Here is a 23,210-nt window from a genome sequence, read left to right as displayed (position 1 = left end):
GATAAAAATTTTCATATTTAATGTAAACTACTTTAATAGTTTTTAGGCATCATCTCTCAACCCCTCTTCATTTGTAATTTCCATCCTCTTGGTCTAGGATCCATTAATACATGGACTTTATTACTTATAATATACTAGATCCATAATCAGTTTAGGAAACGTGTGTAGTCATTCAGCAACAATTCTCACATACTTTTCCCTACGAAAGAGGTGCCCTGACTCCTTTTCTCCCATGGATTAGAGAATCTCGTACCCCTCTATGGCTGAGAGTTTTAAAGCCAAAAAGGGCATATACTTGGGTTACTTTTGTCAGATTCATGATCTTCTCACAGTGCTTTATTATTTTAATTATTGCTACTATCAAAATACTTCCTTTTCTTGTTGTGTTTTGTTGGAAATTATAGAAAAGCTTGTTAGATTTTTAATAGTGTGTAACTTACCTAAGTTTCTCAATTAAAATATTGGAAGTTTCTGTCTGCCCAATTTTTACTGAGTCAAAAGTGATTTAAATGTCTGATTTTGTTGTTAGTGCATAGTTCAAGCTCACTCATACATATCAATTTTGATGTCATCTTACTTGTTTTTAAAGACCTGAGATAATTCAGAGTGGGACAACTAGTAAACCTTATTAACTTATCTTGTTTACAGGAAAGAAGTGAATTTTCTCAAAGTGTAAAAATCTGGCTGAGCTGGCTGGAATCAACATTGGACTAGTCTATATAAGAACTCAGCATCTTAGGTGAGATTCACTAGACTTGCAGCACTGCAGGCTGTATGTTATACCAGTAGCCAGGTGTAGGCAGTGATACAGGGGTTGGGAGATCTCTCTTACTGGCCCAGGGATCCAAGGCATTCGGTGCAAAACCTGGCTAGCAGCCCGAGTGAGTAGGAGCCATGTGACTCTGGTGAGTTGGAGTGTGCAATTGCCTCCTGCTTCAGAGCTACCTGATCCGAATACTAAGCAGAGCGAGTGCCGGGCTGAGTGTAAGACACTGAAGACACTGCAGAGAAAGGTGCTTATTCCAGAGGCGTTACAAAACATGGAGATTAAAGACCAGGGGGCCCAAATGGAGCCGCTGCTGCCTACGGTAAGAGACAACCTGCTGTCATGTAGATTTAACCGTGTTTGCTGCAAAAGCTGTCAGGCAAGCGATCTGCTAGCTAGGTGCAGCAGTGTACTTTTGGGGTGGTGGATAGCTCCCACGGCATATGGTCAGGGGTCTCCTCCCCTCTCGGGTGACTGAAATGCTTAACGCAAAGCACACGGTTTCCACCCCCCCTCTCAATATGGATGCACTATGGTGATGAAATGTCTCATGTTCGCTGCTGTTTGAAGAGATGGCTAGGTTTTAGCAGCAGGGGCAGCTGTGTGTCTTTCCCTGCTTGTTACAGCCTATCTCTGTTTCTCAGGCTGTGCAGTGGCGTTTTAAGCTCCTTTTAAAAAGCCCCTTTTGTATCATATTTATTTGTGATGAATTTCCTTCTCATGCCTCATCCCCCTGACAGTGAGGTAAAGGAATCTGCTGCTATTGCAGCTCCAGAGATTTAGTCTCTGCAGAAACCAGGGGAAAGGATAGCAGGAGGATCGTGTTTTGTGTGTGTGTATATTCTGTCAGTCTCTCTCAAAGGGAAATGTGTCATGGTTCACATACAAAGAAGATATGCATTTTGGGGAAATAGGTACATGATTCATATCTGAATATCTGAAAGGTCCCTGAATTGTCATTTGGAAAAAGCTGTTTATCTCTGGGTCTTTAAGCCTCCTGGATCCCTAGATCTAATTCTTGGATAAGTAGTTGATTTGTCTATCCTCTCCACAAAGCTTTCTGGCTGTCTCACAGACTTTGTAGATCCTCAGGCAACATCTTCTTTCTCACCTTGGAGCAGCTGATGTTACTGTGTTCAAGGAAAAAGAAAAAGAAAAAAAACACCCAACAATATTTTCTCAGTGCACCAGAGATGCCAAATGAAAGCTTCCAGCCATCTATCAGTGCTCACAGCTCAGAAATCTCCCTGCAGCAAGCCAGGTGGAGGGGCTGTTCTCAGCTCTCTGCTACTCAGGTTGGTGACCCACCTAGCAGATGAGGGACTGGCAGCAAGCTGTCCATTTTTTCTGAGTCTGTTCCTGGGTTTTGAGCACACCTTTAAATCAAATAATACCTCATGGGGAGTGGGCAAATACTTGGCCACTCCGTTTTTAGGGCCTTACCTTGTTTGCCGGCTCAAAATCTGCAAAAGATTTCAGTTTACATCCTGGAATCAGCTTTGGCTACTGTGCATGCTCCGTTCTCCTCAGGATGCCCGATTTAGGCAGGGAGGGAGCAGGGAGAGGGAAGAATGCAAGAATCACTGCTGAGATTGAAGCCTAAACAAGGGGTAGGGGCAGTGTGAGAGAAGGTGGGGGCGGGGGGAGGAAAGTGAGACAGTTGGCCTGCCTGCCTGATTTGCTTTGCAGATCAGAGTGGAGTTATTTTATAAAATGAGAGCAAAAGGTCTTCCCAAACTTGAATAGTTACATAAATTAGGATTCTGTGGGTACTGAGAATAAAGGGTGTCAAGAATGTCAGGGGACTATTGTTCCCTGGATGACTGAAAAGGAGCTATACACAGGAATTTGAAGATACAGATTTGTGGAAGATTAAAACATAGGGGGGGAAACCTGTTTTGGGGCGAACGGGGTTGGAAGTTGTCCTAGAAAAAGCAGTTCGAAGTCACTTTGATGTGTCATATGAGCTGTCACTTTGGGGGAACAATTGAAGCGTTTGGGAGCAAGTGAGGATTAACTGGAGGAATTTAGAAGAGATTGATATTGTGGGTTAGGTGGGCAATTTGTTTGTGGCTTAAAGAGCAGAGAAAAATACAAGTTTGTCTAGAAAGAAGGTCTACAGGTAGATGGAAATTTTTGAAGAGTGAAAAGTTTGCATTTTATGTGGGTGATGGCCAGTACAGAATAGTAACATAGTCTCATGGCAAGAGAGGATCATGTTAGCAGTTCATTATAAGAAAAATAAGCCAGAAAGGATAGAAAGGAAGCTGAATTATTGGCCTACTTTTATATTTATATAGCATATTCAATTTCCCCAAATGCTTTTTATTTTAGTTCTGAAAACCATCATGTTAAAGTGGATTTTACTATCTTAATTTTAAAGATGAGATATTAAGACACGGGGAGTTTGAATATCATGTCTAAGATCACATAGTAAGGAAGCTAGGACTAGAATATAGGTCTAAACCTTTCAGGGAAAAAAAGCATTTATTTTTACATTACATTGTTAACCAGGCTTATGATAATCAGATTTTGGATTGGAGTTTTATGCTTGGAAGAGAAAGAAAGAAATAGTTTCAGATTTTGTTTTAGAAAATTAGATGACTTTGCAAATAGTTATGACAGAGGCAATGAGGCAGAGCGTTTAGAAACACAGCGTCTAGGCCCCACCACTGCTGTTTACATGCTGTAGGGTGTGGGAGAGTGATAAGCCTTAGTTTCTTTACCTGAGAAATGGAAAGAGACTGATGTGCATCTCTTGGGTTTTGTGACAAGTAAATGAAGTAACTTATGTCAAATACCCGATATTTACTCATAAAGGTTCAGTAAAAGTTAGCCGTTATTGACGGAAACGGAAACATTGAGATGAATTCAGGACTTCAGGTCTCATGAAGGGTGCTTGTCAGTACTACCTACTAGGAAAGAAAAGTGGGGCAACACAAAACTGGAAAACGCTGTACAATGGAGGTAGAAGGTAGAATTTTTAGTTATAGCTATGGAATCTTTGCAGTATGGTTGGAAAACTAATCAGAAAGGCATTAAAAACCAGGATTAGATATGGACAGAAGCAGTCAGACATAGGTAGAGGAAAAGTCAGAGAGAAGAAAAATCACAAGAATAGACAAATATGCCCCCTGAGTGAATGTATTAACTTAGTGGTTCAAGTGAAAGGGAGGAAAAAATATTTTTAAGCTTCCAAGGTTTACCTTCATTTAGTATATAAAGTGCATCTTAAGGGTGTGTGTGGAGGGGGCCCCGATGTGTTTCCCTTTTTCTCTCAGTTCTTAGGAGTGATCATTTTCTTTCATCGGACAAGGCATCACTGCACTTTGTAGGCCCTGGTCCCTCTAATGGTTAGGAAATTCAACTCATGTAGGCCCAGAGTACAGCCTGGCTTTGTTTGATAGCATCTGAGTGTTACATTTGAAGCTCTTACAACAAGCCCATTTCAGAAAAATTATTTGTTGAATGTCTGCTACTGGTGAAACATGTCCTTGGTGCCGGGGGTGCAGCAAAGAACAGGACTGACAAAACCCTGTCTTCGTGCGTCTCACAACGTAGCTCATCTAGAGATAGGGCTCAGTTTAACTTTTTGAGAGAGTGCTGTTTTCGCCTCAAATATTTAACCACTGTTATAAGCTCTTTGAGATGGGTATATACAAAGAGTATAATATGTAGCAATCATGATGGTGATATCGCTTTAGTAATAATGATTTTAATCATTAAAAGTGTGAAGCCAGGAATTTGGAATGTTGCATATCCTTCAAATTTTCTGTCGATATTCAGCATTGAATTTGCTTCTGAGAGTGACTATCATTAAATTGCCAGGCCATGGAAGAAACTGCTAGGAAAGTGTTTTTGTAACAAGTATTTCTATCTTCTGGCATTTAATCAATCTGAGGTGATATGTAGTTGCTTCATGTTGGATCCCTTCTAAACTTCTGATGTTCTAAAGAGAACTTACTTTTTTAAACTTATTTTCAATTGAACTTACTCATGAAACTGCCTCGAGGTATGGAACTAAAGTAAAGATAACTTTTAAAAGGTAATTTGATCCTATAGGGTCGATGGTGGAATTTAGCACCTTTTCAATGCTAATTACAGGGTTCCAAATGGCCTGATTTATTGAATCGTTTTATTTGTGAACAACAGTTGTGAAAAATCTTCTATGTTTGTAAATCAGGGAAAGGAGAATGGGACTAAAAGGACAAAGTGAAAAAAGAGCACGTAGTTTGGCTAAGTATTGATATTTCTATTTTACTTGAAGTACTTTGAATTTAAAGAAAACACTACCATGGTAATACATAGGAAGCAAAAAGTCTGTAAGAAATCAATTCTCATTTCCACTTGTAGGACTTGAATTGTTACTCTGCGGTGGCGGCGAGGGACTGTAAAAATGGAAGATGCGTATAGGATGCTAAGCTTGGTAGTGAGTGATAGCATCTAAAGCCTTCAATGTTAACTCTAAGATAAAAATATTGAGGTCAGATAAGGAAGTGGGATAGTTTGTGAGAGATGATTAGAAACTATCTGGGCCAAGGTCTGGAACTCCAACAGTGTCAGAGAGCATGGGCAGGAAATTAATCATACTTCCAGTGCATCATTTCTTTTGAACCTTGAAATGACGGTTACTTCGGAAGTGAGACTGGCCTAGACTACAGAGCACTGTATGATGCTTCGAGTGAGTGAAGAAATGCGGGCACCACTCTCAACCCTTCTGTGTGGAAATTTCTCACTCTTCCCTTCTCTTGCCACATAGGATACGTGAACCTTGGTTATTTGGCTTTTTGTGGGGATACACTTTCAATGTATACAATAAATATTACTTAAGTGGTATTTACTTTTATATTTACTTTTAGATAAAGTAATATACATTTAATTTCTAGTGTATTCTCCCACTTAAAAGCTTTATTTCAGATACTTCTTGGAGTATGTTGCTCTTATTTAGAAAGAGGGAATAATTAGTATACAATGCACCTATTTTATGGAATTGTGTTTGCTTTGGTCAGAGAAGAACTGTAGAGGTCAACTGGAGACTAGATTTTAGACTAACTCCTATATTTACAAGTGATGAAACTGAATACCAAAGAGATAAGGGCATGGATTTAATGGCATGCCACTAGTTAATGGCAGAGCTTAGAATAGAGTCCAAATCTCTTGATACCTAGTTCATCATTCTTTCTACTATTGTATAATTCCTATTCTAGCATGAACAGCTGAGTGTCAAATTAAAATGATGATGGCAATTAGATAATCTTTGTGAATTAATAGTGGATATTGTCTCAGGCTCACGCTAAACACAAACATCTGTAGTCTTCACGGTGATCCTGAACGGCTGCCCGTGTTATGTAGTCTTACAGATAAAAATCTGGACTTGGGGGGTTGTATAGGTTGTTCAGGTTCTCATAGCTAAGAAGTACTGAGCTAAGGTTTGAAAATATTGTACCTAATTGACTCTGTTCTTTTTAATGAAAGGCAATTACAAAATAAAAAATGATCTTATTATTAAATGGGCTTTCACTTCTCCCTCTTCAAAAATCAAAGTACTATGATAAGGTACTATAAAATATGAGGCATTGCAGGCTACATATTACTGATTCCATTTATATGAAATGTCCAGAATAGGCAAATCCTTAGAGACTAGAGTAGATTAATGGTTGTCAGGGCCTGAGTCATAGAAAGACTGCTAGAAGCTATGGGGTTTCTTCTTGGTGTGATGAAAATATCCTGGAATTAGAAAGTGGTGGTGGTTGTACAACATTGTGAATATACTAAAAGCCACTGAATTATACACTGCAAAATGATGAATTTAATCTAGAAAAACAAAAAAGTAAGTTGTTGTTTACCGATTATCATTAACAGGGAGAAACTGAAGATCTAAAAACAGTCTTTATATCAGTTATATTTATAGAAATAAAGGGAAAGAAAATAATCATGAAATTAAAAATCTTTCTCCCCCTCCTTCCTTCTCCCCCAGATAGTCTCTGCCACTAAATGTATTTTCTTTTTTTAAGAAATTACTTTATTGTTGTTCAAGTACAATTGTCTGCATTTAACCCCCAACACTCCCCCCCCAGCCATCTCCACCTCCCTTCCCTGCTTCCACCGCCCCCTTGCTTTTGTCCATGTGTCCTTTATAGTTGTTCCTGAAAACCCTACCCCTCTTTTCCCCCATTATCCCCTCTCCACTCTCCTCTGGTTACTGTCCAATTGTTCTTAATTTCAATGTCTCTGATTATATTTTGCTTGCTTATTTGTTTTGTTGATTAAGTTCCACTTAAAGGTGAGATCATATGGTATTTGTCTTTCACCACTTGGCTTATTTCACTTAGCATAATGCTCTCCAGTTCCAAAATGTATTTTCTTTGAGAACATAATGTTGAGGTTGGTCACGGTTTTAGTAAACTGTTCACAGACGTAGAGCTAGGTCTTTTGGAATATATCTTCAAAGCTGAATTAAGAGAGTATATAGAATATAATGTGTGCAGGAAAGGAAGAGAACTATTTAACTTGGGTCAAATTGTTATTTCTTCTCCAAATCATTTTTCTGAATTGCCTCTTGATACACTTTAAACTTTAAAAGGAACATCAGAGCAACAAAATTTCTGAGAAAAAAAAACACCTTACTTTGTGTTACCAACATTGTCTTAAGGTTGTTGTTGGTCTAGCCTCATAAAGTGTTATGTTACGCTATGGTAAGTCAAACTCCAAAGAAGTTTTATAATGATTTTATAGTATGTTTCTGACAAGATCTTATGATGCTTAAAATATTTTATATATCATTTTATATGTATATACACACACACACATAAATGACTTAGATATCATAAAATTCTCCCATTGTAAAAGTGTGAAATTCAGTGATTTTCAGTTAATTTACAGAGCTGTGTGACCATCACTATAATCAGTTTTAGAATGCTCCATTGTCCCCCAAAAGTTTTTTCCAGCCCGTTTATAGTTAACACTCAACTCCAGCCCTAAGCAATGATTGACCTACTTTCTACAGATGTGCTTTTTGTCTCTATAAGTTTGCCTTTTCTGAACATTTCATTTAAATGAAATTATAGAGTAGGCAGTGTTTTGTAGCTGGCTTCATTCACTGAAGTGAAATATTTTGAGGTCTATCCGTATTGTGATGTGTATTAGAAGTTTGTTCTGTTTTGTTGCTGGAAGGTATTACCTTGTGTGCATGTCTGACATTTCATTTTTTTTCATAGTCTATGGTCATTTATATAGTTTCTAACTATTAGCTATTACAAATAATGCTGCTGTAGATTCTCATGTATATGTCTCCATGTGCACATTTATTTACATTACTCTTGGGTAGAGTTTTACAAGTGGAATTGCCGGACCACATAGTAAGTTTATATTTAATGTTTAAAGGAATTGCCAGATTCTTTCAATGAGCTTGTGTCATTTACATGTGCCATTTTACATGGATCAGTTGTACCGGTAATATAAGGGCTTTGGTTTCTTTACATTTTTGCCAACACTCGGTATTGTCTGTTTCTTTGAATAGCTGTTCTAATGAGTGTGCTTTTGTGATTTTGATTTGCATTTTCATAATAAGTAATTATCTTAGTCCATTTGGATTGTTGTAACAAAAAACCACAGACTGTGTCATTTATTAACAACAGAGATTGGTTTTTCACAGTTCTGGAAGCTAGAAAGTCCAAGATCAAGGAGTAGCAGATTGAGTATCTAGTGTGAGCCTGTTCCTGGTTCATAGATGGCCATCTTTCAGCTGAGTTCTTACAGAGCAGAGGGAGAAGGGAACTCTCTGAGGCCTCTTTTTTAAAATTTATTTATTTATTATTATTTTTTAAATTTATCTTTAGAGGGGAAGGGAAGGAGAGAGGGAGAGAAATATCAATGTATGGTTGCCTCTCGTGCGTCCCCTGCCGGGAACTGGGAACTGGCCTGCAACCCAGGCATGTGCCCTGACTGGGAATTGAACCGCGATCATGTGGTTCGCAGGCCTGCGCTCAATCCACTGAGCTACATCAGCCAGGGCTGGGGCCTCTCTTATAAGGATTCTAATCCATTGTAAGAGACCTAACCACCTCCTAATGTCCCATCTTCTAATATCCCACATTGAGGATTGGGTTTTAACATAAGGCTTTTAAGGGAACACGGTCATTCAATCTATAGCACTAATGTTGAATATCTTTTCATGTGCTTATTAGCAATTTGTATATCTTCCTCAGTGAAATGTCTGTTAATATTTTTCATCCATTTTTCAAATTGTTAAGACTTATAAAATATTTTAGATTCAAGTTTCTTGTTAGAAATATGATTTTGCAAGTATTTTCTCACTTTATGGCCTTTAACTTGAACACAAAGTTTTTAATTTTTATGAAGTGCAACTTACAATTTTTTTTATTGTTGAATATGCTTTTGATGTTGAATCTGAGAACTCTGCCTGAGAAATCATGGTCACAAAAATTTTCAAATTTTTCCCCAAAAGTTTTGTGGTGAGCTCTTATGTGTAGATTAATGACAAATATTGTGAGTTAGTTTTTGTATACAGTGTGAGGTAAGAGCCTAGAGCCTAAGGGTTTTTTGTTTGTTTGTGCATGTAGGTACCCAGTTGCCCTGGTACTGTTTGTTGAAAAGGATAACTTTCTCTATTAAATTTTCTTTGCAGCTTTGTTGAAATTAACTTGACCATAACTATAAGATGATTTCATCTGGGCTGTGAAGTTGATCTATTTGTGTACCCTTGCCCTAATACCACACTATCTTGGTTATTGAAGCTTTATATAGAAAAATGTGAAATCAGTGGTAGAAGTCTTTCCACTTTGTTATTCTTTTTCAAAATTGTTTTGGCTATTCTATGTTCTTTGTATTTCCATACAAATTTTAGGGTCCACTAGTTGATTTCTACAAAAAAATCTGCAAGGATTTTGATAGAGATCACTTTGGATTTATAGATCAATTTGGGGAGAATTGCCATTTGACAATATTAACTATTCCAAAACATGTACACGGACCCTCCATGTTTTTACATGTTTCATTTCCTATGACAATATTTTGTACTTTTATTTGTTTTAGTGAGGATTTCTTTGCACTATATCAAGGATGACATGAAAATTCCTGAAGTGCCGTTTGTCTAAAAGTTCCTATATTAAGCTTGGGCTCAATTCCAAATAGTTCAGGACTCCAGAGTCTTCTCCAAGGGTGAGAGTAGAGATTAATCCGCTGACTTAGTAGGATAGAGTAAGAGTGTATTATAGTCAAGGACACTGTATGGTATTGATTTAATGATAGTCTTTATGTCAGTATTATTAAGACTTGCTTATTCATCATGAAAATCATGCTTCAAGGATCTTAAGCAAGTTTTTAAAGAAGGATTTTCCATTGTATTGAAGGTGTTAGGTTGCTGGAATGCCCCTAATGTTTGTTGGTTTGTGTCCCTGCTTCTTTTTGCTTATTCTGAGAAACCAAAATTATTTAGAGAGGGCTATTGCTTCCTAATGACTATTTTTTCTTTTTGACTAATGAAGCTTTAATATCAAAGATGCTAACCTAGTCAAATTCCAGAAAGCAAGTGCCAGAAAAAGTAGTTAAGTACATAGTAAGTACTGAAGTGAATTAAAACATAGTTCTGCTTATGAAGCATATTTCATTATTGTTAGATTCATGCTGCTTCTTTTTTAAATGTAGTGGTGATTTTCTGTTGATACATAAACTGCTCTGGGAATAAGCTACCAAAACAATTCTGATTCACTGAGAAATAAGAATGTGGTTAAAAAAATGGAATAAACATGTATATATCAAGTAATAGACCTAAAGTATAATGTAACTTGTTATTTGAGTACATGCCATGTAATTTGTGTTTTATTAACAAATACTTTTATGATATAAATGTCTGTCAAAAAATCTGGTATTATATATTTGTAAAGAAAACTTCTGGTAGATATAAAAAAATTAGTATTTTTTTCTTCTAAAAAAAGGATTATTGAAAACCTTAAAGTCAAGGAACAACTGCATCCAAGTCTTCAGCCTCCTGAAGTTCTGGACTTTACCTAAGCTTATTGGCTTAGAATATCAAGGAGGTTGTGCCAATATACAAGCAAGTTAAAGAATTCTTTAGGTGATTCTTATTTCCACGCCATAATGTTAACATGTTACATAACCATAGTTCATTGTAAAAACTGGGAAATTATCATTGATATTATTCTATTAATTAAGCCACGCTATTTATTGGGATATCACCAGTATCACTAATGTCCTTTTTCTCTTCTGGAATACCATTTTGTGTTTGGATGTCATGTCTCTTTAATCATCCCCAATTTGAGAGTCACCCAGTCTTTCCTTATCCTTCATGACCTTGACACTCTCGAAATGTACAGGTTAGTTTTCTTGTGGATCATCTCTCAACTTTTGTTCTCAAAATTAGGTTGAGGTTATGCCTTTTTCTGTGTCAAGAATACCACTGGAGAGACGTTTCCTTCTTAGTGCATCATATCATTGAGTAGATAATGTCTTATTTCTGGGGATGTTAACCTTGATTATGGAGGTGTCTACCTGGTTTTCCAATTTAGAGTTAAACATTTCCCTTTTGTAATAATGAATCTGAATACTTTGGGAAAGGTATTTTGAAACCATACAGATATCCCATTTCTCCTCAAAGTAATTTTAGCATTCAGCAGTGAATATTTCCTGTGTATTACCTATTCATTACAGTGGTGCTGTGGTGTCTGCCTAATGGTGGTTTTCTATTTCTCTCCCTTTGTCTGCATTTAGAAATTAGAATTTTTTTGTAGGAAAGAGCTGTCACTTCTCCATTTGTTTACTTACATTTTCAATTGTTTATTTTGGTATGGACTCAAAGAGATTTATTTTATTATATGGACTATACTCTATTACTCGCAGTATTTATTCCGTTGTTCACATGATCTCATCTTTGGACATTAGGAGCTCTTTCAACTGGCTCTCATCCTTTCAATGTGCTCCCATTTTTTTGAGCATTTTCTTAATATTTGGCACCACAAGATTTTCCAGGATCATCTTGCATTTTTCCTGTCTCAGCTGTGGAATCAATAATTTCTTCAAGGAGCTACTAGGCTAATTTTTTAAGCTAGTTATAAATATTGCCAAAATTCCTTCCAGAAAGTTTGTATAACCAGTTTTCATTTCCAGTAAAAGCTTCACTGGTATTTTAAAACTTTGACAATTGGCCTGGTAAACATTTTCCTAACACTTCCTTTCGCCTTGCGTTTCCAACTTTGCCTGCTATTAGATAGCTTTGTTCTATGAAGCGGCTTATTGTTTTAAATACAGTTCAGAAGAAATGTTGATTTGAAAAATTTCTCAGTCTTGTTCACCTTACTCAGGTATTGCTGAAATGCCACTTACCTCTTAAGATGATTACTAACTTATCTCTTTTAGACTTGGCTTCCTTACACAGTGAAGGTATGATCTCTAGTCCTATCGATACAATATGTACTAGATACTATTTTAGCCATGAAAATTTCATTCTTCTTTGAATGAATGAAATGGTTTCTCTGCTTCCTAAAAATCCATAGACATTCTTTAAAAAAATTATTTTAAAAATGAAGGTGGGAGAGATCCAGTTAAGAGGTATTTCAGGGTCTTGTCTTTTTCTTTGGGTTTACAGTTTATTAGACTATGAGAGACTGGATAAAGGCACTCAGATTTTATTTTTGTATTAAGGTGATTCTATGTATAACACTTTTCTTTTCATTACTCCTTATGGAGACATTATCATTCCTATACGAAACATCCATGACCTTTCATGTTATCGAAACCATGTTGAAGTACCTGAAGATCCTGGTAGATGACAAACTTGACAAAAGTAAAATTTCTAGATCTTCCTATATGTTGTCACTTAAATAAAACATGGTGATTTGGACCCTGCTCATAATTCTCTGAGTTAACAATTCTTTCTATCTTTATGTGATATGAAAACATAATTAGTTCTTTAGAACTGACATTAGAATTAATCTATTTTAAATAAAATAATTTAGTGGCTATAATTGTTTTACTTTTGTCTTCACATTTTGAGTAAGGTAGTACTTTTTTTTTATATCTTTAACATAAATATCCATTATAAATGGTTATCATAGAAGATAAAGAACAACAAATTCTGAACATTAAGCCTCTTAGCCTGATATTAGTAGCTGTTTAGAGACCAGTGCCAGTGTAACAGGAAGAGTTGGAATCTCCAGTATAAACTATTTCTGCAGCATAAAGTGATATAATATTTTGCCAAATCTTTGTAAGGACAAAATGAAGAAGTGGTGAACCTAATATCAACTTTGCCCATTAAGAAATCCATGAAGTTTTCTTATAATTTGGTAAATTCTAACCATAATGTACAAGGGAGACCCCCCAAAAAAAACAGAATTATCTTCTGGGGTGCAGGCCCATTGTAGTATAGATTTCCCCTGTTAGTTAGGTGAGGATTCCAGGAATGCATCTGTATCAGTGTACCAGCTGGCGTTGCTGTGAGAGGCTGGGTTTAGCATCAGTGAATTTTTTTGAGGACTCTTTCAGTGTGTTTGCCCATTCATGATGGGCGATTTACGAGTGCACCTGCCCACAATGCACTGAGTGTTCAGCAGTTTTTTATAAAAAGTGGCATGACCCCTGTGCCCCACCCTCCCTATTCACCTGGTTTTGCTCCTAGCAACATTTTTTGTTGTCGTTGTTTCTGGGACGAAAGAAGTCCTCAAAGGGAAATATTTTGTTGTGGAAGAGGTAAAACAAAAAGTGGCAGAAGCACTAAAAGCCATCAAAATAGATTAGTTCAACAACTGTTTTTGAGCAGTGGAAACATGTCTGATAGGTGTGTTGATTCAAATGGAGAGTACTTTGAAAGTGACTAAAGTTTAACCATTTAAGAATAAATGCACAATTTTCAAAAAAATAAATGATGGGTTGGTTTTTTTGGGTCCCCTCTAGTATTCATTTAAATCATACTGAGTCAGCACTGCCCAGTGGCTCAGTTGGTGGGAGCTTTTTCCTGTACACCAAAAGGTTGTACATTGATCCCTGGTCATGGCACCTGCCTAAGTGTGAGTTTTATCCCTGATTAGGGCATGTATGGGAGGCAAATGACCAATATTTCTCTCTCACATAGATGTTTCCCTCTCTCCCTCTCCCTGTCTCTCTTAAATCAATGAACATATCCGCCAGTGAGGATAAAAAAACACAAACATACCAAGTAAGCCTTAAAATCAGCTTTAAATAAATTATAAGTTCACATGTTCCTTTTAATGATTTTAGAACATTATTCCACTTCCTTCCATACATAGGACTTACCTTTACCATCTCTCTTAGGTGTACAATTTGGTATTCCTGGTCTTTCTCATCTCATCCAAACTGATTTCTCCTGTCTTTGCATATGGTAGCGTGGTCTGGCCTATGACAATAAAAGGGGCTTATATCTTTTTTTTAGTGTTCTATTTTATCTATCTATCTATCTGTCTATCTATCTATCTATCTTTGTATCTCCCTGGATATTGATATATCTCAATGGAAAATATCTAGTTAGCTCAATAGCTGTCTTGATTTCAAATAGACCAAATATTTTAGAATGAATTCTATCACATAACTTTCATGGTTACATTGAAACTTTTGACACTGGAATAAGTTTTTCTTGGAAAAAATATACATTACTGATATTTTTCTGGGTTCAGAAAAATATCTTGAGGGAAAAGAAAGGCTTCAAAGTTTATTTAAACTCAGATTGTTCCATAAAAAGTATAATTTGATGATTATATTTCAATAACTCATAAACACATAGTTACATTTATTTTAGAAAGTACCTGCCTAGTTACAAAACAGGAAGCAAGAATCCTTGACAAATTTTAATTGAACACAAACATTGATACATGAATGGTTCGTATGTTTAGATAAATCTAGAAATGTTAACAGAGGGATAAAGACATAGCTTTACTGCCTTTTAAGAAATCCGTCGAGGTCTCACCCACTCAGGGAGGAATTGTACACTGTCCCAGTCTTGGGCTGAAGAAGCGTTTGTGCCGCGTCGATCATGATGCCTTTGTGCGGATGCTCCGTGATAAAGGGAGAGTAAGATCCGTGCGAGTAAATAAGACTCAAAGATAATTCAGACTATCTCTTTAATTTAATAGTTTCTGTGTGTGGTGTTCTTTTTATGAGATGGCTAGCCATGTGGGGCCACAAGAGGAGACACAGGAGAGGATGAGAAAAACATTGGCTATCCCAATCAACCATTCTTCAAAGAAAACACAAACTAAACAGAATAAAATTTACTTCCTAAATATTTTGGGACTTTTTGAACTACAATTTGACCTGACAGTAGGCTAAAATAAGATGAGAATGAACGGATCTTAGTTCATTGAATGCTTCATGATAAATAATTAGGTATCAGAAAGTTAGAGACTATTTGATTTTCAGGATTAATAATTTAATAATCAGAAGCAGTTGAGGAAGACATTATCCTTTGTGAAATAAGCTCGACACAGAAGGACAAATACTGCATAACCTCACATGTAGAATCTAAGTAGCCAAACGTACAGCAGCAGGCAGCAGGAGAGCAGTTGCCAGGGGTTGGAGAGAGGAGAACATTGGGAGTGTTGGTCAAAGGTACAGGATTTCAGTTATGCAAAATACCCATGTTTTGGAGGCCCACTGTAAACAAAAGTGAGCAGAAAAAAATAGAAAAATAATTATGTGAGAATACTTTCATAGAAAATATTTGTCAATATTAATAAAATATTGATATTGTTATGTCAATTAATCAGGTATTGATAAATATATCAAGTAAAATTATGTTTGTGTCTGGGATAGTATGATTATAATAGACACTGCAAAATAGAAAGATTATTAAATAAATGATGCTGGGACACATAGATATTTTGGAAATTAAGTTAGACTCATTTCTGTCTACTTCACAGTATATTCCAGATTGAACATGGTAGAAACAGATTTGGCAGTCTGTGTTTTCTTTGGACTATAAAACTGTATTTAAGCACTAAGGAAACAGAAGAAATAAAGGTCTTTATATCATGTATATTTATCAGTCTGTTTCTTGAAGCAACTGAGAATTGGAAGGGAATTCTTTATTCCTGAAAGGAGAATTTTGGTCTGTGTTCTTTTGTAAAATGGCCAGTTGGGTGTGGCCACAAGCAGAAACAGAGGAGAGGTCCAGGAAAACCGTGTTTAGTGCCCTCGTAGGTCCTACAGAGGGAGCCACTGCGTGCCTGCAGGGCCAAGGGGAAACGCCAGGGTTGTGCAGGCAGCAGAAGACAGGGGCAGGAGCTTAGGCCAGGGCCTTTACTGCAGTTTCCACAGGAAAGGCGAAACGGGGTGAACAGTTTGGAATTGTCCAGTTTGCATAATTTCGGTTTTGGGCTATAGGGGTGTTCTCTAGTTGCTAGGTAGCTGGCCCTGGGATGATTTAGGGCAGTGGAAATACTGACTTGATTGTGTGAGTTAGAGAAGGAAGTTGGGGATATAGGTAAGGGATTGGTTGGTGTGCATATCACAGGCATGTGTTGTGGGAAAGTTGTTAATCATCTTTATGATTTAGCTAGCCTTGGTAGGCTCAGTCTCACCCTGTGTCTGTAAGGCCTCAAATGCTAGAGCATCAATAATACAGAGCATAAGAAAATATAGTACTGTAACTGGCCTGATAATAAATGGATTCCAGAGAGACAAATATAGAATCTAAGAAAATAGAACAAATGGACATCCTATTTAATCAATAAATTTACTTTAATGAGGAGTACTTGTCAGGCTATGTGTGACCATGTCACTTTATCAACATCCATGTTTAAGAAGGATTTGGGGAATTCCCAGTAACTTTCTCTCTTTTGGTTTTATGTGCTCCCATAAAACTGTGGACTTTGATAGAAGTTTTATTAAAAATTGAGTATATATCAGTAATATTCTTATACTACTGAATTTCTTATCAACATATTTGCCCAAAGCTCATATATATTAGCTTATTAATATAGAAACTTAATAAATATACATAAGGAAGGCCACATATAATTCTCATTAGCCTTACTCTGATTTTGTTCCCTGGCCTTTCACAAGTGTGTTAGTGATAATTTTATTTTGGCCTCACTTTCTAATTATATATTCCTTCTGATAAGCCATGACAGTGGTTTTATATTATGTGAATAAAGAGATAAGAGTTCACCTTTGATTATTTTAGATGAAACCTGCACAAGAAAATACATTGTATTGTTTGGACTTAGTTATATTTTTAAAAAGCTAAGATTTTTAAAAATGTAATATTTCCAAAGAATTTAGTGTTGGCCGAACATTTAAATGGAAAACCAAGGAATTTTACATGAATCTGAGAGCTAGTCAAGATAAAGACCAATGCATGTTTATCAAATGCTGATAATGTGCGTGGAAGCTTTTACAGTCTTGTTCATTTTTATCACCTGAATTAAATACTAAATTTTCTTTAATATCAGTAAACATTTATGTATAGATGAGGAAAGGAATAGCTTAAGGAAAAAGTGGTAATTTCATACAGGCAATTTCTATTAATGCACATGACTACTCTATGAATTAAATTAAGCTTTTAAAAAAGTTTGACAGAAGCTTAAATTTCCACTGAATGTAAAACTTCTAGTTTTACAAAAGTTTCTAGTGTTAGTGGATTTAAATAAAAGTCCATGTAGGGCTTTCAGTCAAGATGAAGGCATAGGTAAACACACTTTGCCTCCACTCACACAACAGCAAAAATTACAATTAGACAACAAAACAGCTATCACCCAGATTTGTCAGAAAATCAAGCTGTATGGCAGTCTGACATCCAAGGATTTGAAGAAACTACATTCACTCAGGTGGGTATGAGGGGCAGAGATGCAGAGGCATGTGGAAAAGTGGAGAGGCATGGAGAGACATAGAGATGTGGAATGGATGGTCCCATATCCACGTGTGGTGGATAAAAACTGGGAGGGATACTTCAGCAGTGAGGGATCACAGTCACATACCAGACCACCCAGCTCAGGGTTCCAAAGACAGGATAAGTCCTCATAACTTCTGCCTATAAAAATCAGTGGGGGTTGGGGTGGTGGAAGAAATTGTGGGATTCTCAGGAGTCACCTCTTAAAGAGCCCACAGTGATATAGGACTTACCAAGACACACCTCCTTTGGGATTCAGCACCAAGGCAACAGCTGGAAGGACACCAGTGGCATCTTGGAAGAAGTTGAAGTGACTGGTATCAGAGTGAGTGCTAGTAGACAGCTGCCCCCCCCACCCCCAGGCAAAACTCCAGAAGCTAGGCAATGGCATTGTCCCCTCTCTAAGCACTCCTCCCACATAGAGTAATGGAGAAGTGAAACAGCTGGCCTACCCTGGCAATTACCTAAATCTCCCCCACATACAACAACTTACTGATGCATTTTTCTACAATAGGCCATACTACTAAGACAGGGAGTCAGAGCAACTCTACCTAATACATAGAAACAAATACAAAGAGCCCCTGCCAAATTGAGGACACACAAAAATATGGCCCAAATGAAAGAACAGAACAAAACTCCAGAAAAAGAACTAAGTGAAATGGAGATAAGCAACTTATCAGATGTAGAGTTCAAAACACTGCTTATCAGGAAGCTCAAGAAACTCATTGGGTACTTCAACAGCATAAAAAAGATCCAGGTAGAAAATGTGACATTTGGTGGAATAAAGAAAAATCTGCAGGGGCCCTGGCTGGTGTAGCTCAGTAGATTGAGTGTGGGCTGTGAACCAAAGGGTCACCAGTTTGATTCGCAGTCAGGGCACATGCCTGGGGACCAGGTCCCCAGTATGGGGTGTGGGAGAGGCGACTGAGGCAACCACACATTGATATTTCTCTCCTTCTCTTCCCCTCTCTCTAAAACTGAATAAATAAAATCTTTAAAAAAGGAAAAATCTGCAGGGAACCAACAGTGGAGGGGATGACACTGAATTAAATTAATGATTTGGAACATAAGGAAGAAAAAAAAAGCATTCAACCAGAACAGCAAGAAGAAACAAGAATTTAAAACAAAGGGAAGATAGGCTAAGCAGCCTTTGGGATATCTTCTTACTACCAATGTCCAAATCATAGGGATACCAGAAGGGGAATAGAAAGAGCAAGAAATTGAAGACTTATTTGAAAAAAATAGTGAAAGAAAATTTTCCTAATTTGGTGAAGGAAGTAGACATACAAATCCAGGAAGCGCAGAGAATCCCTAACAAGTTGGACCCAAAGATGGCCACACCAAGACACATCATAATCAAAATGCCAAAGTTTAAAGATAAAGAGAATTTTAAAAACAGTGAGAAAAAACCAGAGAGTTACTTAAAAAGGAGTTTCCATAGATTGTCAGCTAATTTCTCAAAAGAAACTTTGCAGGCTAGAAGGGACTAGCAAGAAGTATTCAAAGTGATGAAAAGCAAGAACTCTCAACCTAGATTACTCTATCCAGCAAAGCTATAATTTAGAATGGAAGGGCAGATAAAGTGCTTCCCAGTCAAGGTAAAGGTAAAGGAGTTTATCATCACCAAGCCATTATTATATGAAATGTTAAAGGGAATTGTATAAGAAAAATAAAAACCATGAAAAGAAAATGGCAATAAATTCACAACCATCAACAGTTGAATCTGAAAACAAACTAAGCAAACAAGTAGAACAGAAACAGAATCATAGATATGGAGATCATTTGGAGGGTTATCAGCTCAGAGGGGGAAGAGGGAAAATGGGAGAAAGATGCCGGGATTAAAAAGGACAAATTTTTAGGTACAAAATAGTGGGAGCAGGGTGATACTAAGTCATGCAAAGAACTTATATGCATGACCCATGGACATGCATAATGGACATGAGATAATGGAGGAACTGCTGCAGAGAATGGGGGCACTGAATGGAGAGGTCAAAGGTCGAAATAGTGGAGCTACTATATTAGCATAATTAATAAAATAAAATTTAAAAATAGTTCATGTAATTCTATTATCTATCTATAATGCAGATAAACAGATAAATTGATTACATATCCATAGAAACCAGGTCTAGACTCAGGGTAGTAATATATAAAAATAAAGTATGGTTATGGCTTGTGATGAAAATTTATAGAGTATTCTCTGTTTAGATCTCTTGGCTTAATCCCATTACAGACTAGCTACCTTTGTGATGTTTTCAAATTTTAACTGAGCAGTTAAAATTTGTTTAACAATTCCTTTAAACCAAATTGACTCTTAGGATTAAAAAAAATAAAACAGTGTAAAATTTCTCAGTTTGAATTGTACATTACAAACATATAGGCAATATTTGACACTGTGAAGAAGAAAATGTCAGGTTAAATGATTAATTTTCATGCTCTATTTCCAGATAGTGTGGAAGTCTTAATAGCTACACATTAGAGCTCAAATTCATCCTTTTACAGACTGTTTACTGATTTGGATGTTCTATGTGGGAATCTAGAGATTTGAGGATTTGTTTTCAAATGTTTAAATAAGTAAACATATATTTTATAATTTTCACTGTACTCTAAAATTTTAACTAGCAAATGATTTCTCACTTGTAAATTAATTACTTCTTTCAGAATTAGGCATAACCAACGCCACAGATATTTTTTATCTGTGACATAGTGACAAGAGTCCAGCTCCTATGATATAACATCTGTTTTCATTTGTTGAAATCCTTCCTTTAGCCTACTTTTTGTGTGTATTGTTTCTGAAATTTTCATTATCTTAGGTGACAAGAATTTTATAACAACATAATTTCTAACATTTTCCTCATTTATTTACAATTCTACAATAGGTAGTATTCTTTTAGTTGTTGCTCATCCTTTATGCTCAGAGATTTTAGAACAGGCTTTTAAAAACCAGCTTTCTCTTTTTCTGGATTGATTATACATAAGCTTCTTTATTGAAGACCATTAACAGAATTTATTGTGGTTGTTTTCTCATTTGGAAAAATCAGATTACCTGGATTTAACTTTGAAACTAGGTAGTTCCTTAAATTCCCCTGTAACCAGGTAGCAACATTTACATGCCTATCATGTTTAATAGGGTTGTAATTGTTCCAACGATTGAACAAACTAATTTTAGGTATTTCAACTGTCAGGGTGATTGTGAAGGAACATATTTACTTTCATGTCCAAATTAGATGTGATTAAACCGCGAAGAATTTGAAGTATTAAGTTATAATCAAGACGATATGTCCAGACCTGGCTGGTGTAGCCCAGTGGATTGAGTGTGGGCCTGCAAACCAAAGGATGGTGGTTCGATTCCCAGTCAGGGCACATGCCTGGGTTGCAGGCCAGTTCCCAGGAAGGGACATATGAGAAGCAACCATACATTGATATTTCTCTTCTTCTCTCCTTCCCTCCCCTCTGTAGATAAATAAATAAAATCTTTTAAAAGATGGTATGTCCAAATCAATGCACAGGTTTTTTTTTTAATGTACATGACTATAATAAAGTAACTTTTTAATGTGTTTGATCAGTATTTTAGAACATTTAATACAAAATAATTTGTAGTTTTTAAAAGATTATATTTATTTATTTTAAGAGAGAAGGGAAGGGAGGGAGAATGAGCAGGAGAGAAGCATCCATATGAGAGAGAAACATTGAGCTGTTGCCTCTTGTAGGAGCCCTGACCAGGGACTGAACCCACAGTGTGCGCATGTGCCCTGACTAGGAACTGTACCGGCAACCTTTTGCTTTGCAGAATGGTGCCCAACCAACTGAGCCACACTGGTCAGCACCAAAATAATTTGTATTTTTAAGCTAATGTAGAGGTCCTCCAAAATTTGAAATTAATTTCAAAGCCAACTTAGAATAAATGTATAAATTAATTTGTCTAAGAAAAGAACTCCCGTAAAAAAGATTCAAGCACAACAGTTTATGCGCATGATAAATTATTAATGTGTTCCTATTGTATAAAAAAGGGAAACCTACCATATTTTTAGGACTCTAAGACGCACCAGACCATAAGATGCACCCAGGTTTTAGAGGAGGAAAACAGTAAAAAAATTTTTGAAGCAAAAAATGTGGTAAAATATTTAAAAACCTGTGAACCCTGCTCCACCACTGCCCCACCACAGCAAGCCAGGTATGCTACATTCGGATTATAAGATGTACCCCTCTATCCCCAAATTTGTGGGGGACTGTGTCTTATAGTCTGAAAATTGGGGCAGGTTGATTGAGCTAAAAATGAAAGTAAAAAATTTGAGTACAGGTAATTTCTAGTTCTGCATTTTACACATTGTAGAACTTCTTCCCATCATCCTGACTTTGCATAGACCAGACAGGTCTGGTTAGATGGGTGGGTCTAGTGTCATGCTTGGGTTCCTCACTAATAGTACTTGGGGAAGAGCAGTGATTCTAATTCAACTACATAGTGTGATGACTAGTTTTTCCAAAATTCTTCAAAAGTTCATTTACTAGTACAGCATCCACACATTTTTCAAAATATTATTGTAACTGTGATTACATTTCTGCCGCTTCCCCCTATTTTTCTATAAATAAGTAGGGTAAGCAGCATCATTTTCCAGAAAATTTGATAAACAAATTCAGGTTCAGGTGGATATCTGAACATCATGCAATAAGTGGTAAAATCAGGACTAGAACTCAGATGTCTTAAATCTCAATTTGGTCAGCATGTTTTTATTACTCTGTGAAATGGCAGACTTCCCTTATAATTTCCTCAGGTGAGGATGCAACTGTGCTTCCTTAAGCAGGTATTTCATGTAGTTACTTGCACACTCATTCACTTATTCATTCCGATACTTATTGAAGCCATACAGTATGTGCCACCAAGCGTTAAGGACTTGGCTCAGCTGATTCTGGTTTCCCATATAACTTTGGTGCTTCCATGGTTAGAATTTTGAGGGGATGACTTTGATATTTATTGGGATATTGTTATTGCTGAGACTCTAATAATAGGTAAGTAGGGCATATGTTCTTTAAAACAAATTCCTAAAAGTTTAAAAATTAATGTAATTTATGAGGGGAACCCCAAGAAATTTATTTATTAAATAAATAATTTAATAAATTATTTATGAGGGGAACCCCAGAATTTATTTATTAAAAATTGTGTATGTATTCTTTCATGTTTAAACTTCAGTCAACTTCAAAGTATTCTCCATTTGATGCAATGCACCTATTGAGACTTTTTTCCCCACTGCTGAAAACAATTTTTGCACTCTTTGATTTTGATGTTTTTTAGTGCTTCTGATGATTTTTGTTTCTACTCTTCCACATTGGCAAAACATTTCCACCTGAGGACTTTTTCCACTGGGAAAACAACACGAAGTTGCTTAGGATGAGATTGGGTGAATAGGGAGGATGGGGCATGGGGGTCATGCTGTTTTTAGCCGAAAACTGCTGAACACTCAGCACAGTGTGGGCAGGTGCACTTGTAAATCAGCCACCTATCATGAAATGCGCCGCCACTTGAAATAGTCTTCAGGAAAAAATTCACTGAAGCTGAACACAGCCTCTCAC

At 36.6% G+C, this 23,210-nt stretch overlaps 1 protein-coding gene across 1 annotated transcript in view; it reads left to right on the top strand.

The window, feature by feature from the left end:
* The first annotated feature begins 877 nt into the window (after window positions 1–877).
* The window catches only part of SLC4A10 (solute carrier family 4 member 10), a 262,715-nt gene continuing 240,382 nt past the window's right edge, over window positions 878–23,210 (top strand). Inside the window, exon 1 of the mRNA XM_037044586.1 lies at window positions 878–1,088. Within this exon, the coding sequence (XP_036900481.1) occupies window positions 1,041–1,088 (48 nt within the window). The 5' untranslated portion in view covers window positions 878–1,040. The remainder of the gene's footprint in view (window positions 1,089–23,210) is intronic.

The sequence above is a fragment of the Sturnira hondurensis genome, unplaced genomic scaffold (assembly GCF_014824575.4).
Source record: "Sturnira hondurensis isolate 20B ecotype Veracruz unplaced genomic scaffold, ASM1482457v3 Scaffold0004136, whole genome shotgun sequence".
Lineage (NCBI taxonomy): Eukaryota > Metazoa > Chordata > Mammalia > Chiroptera > Phyllostomidae > Sturnira > Sturnira hondurensis.
This window is presented reverse-complemented; position numbering and strand designations above follow the sequence as displayed.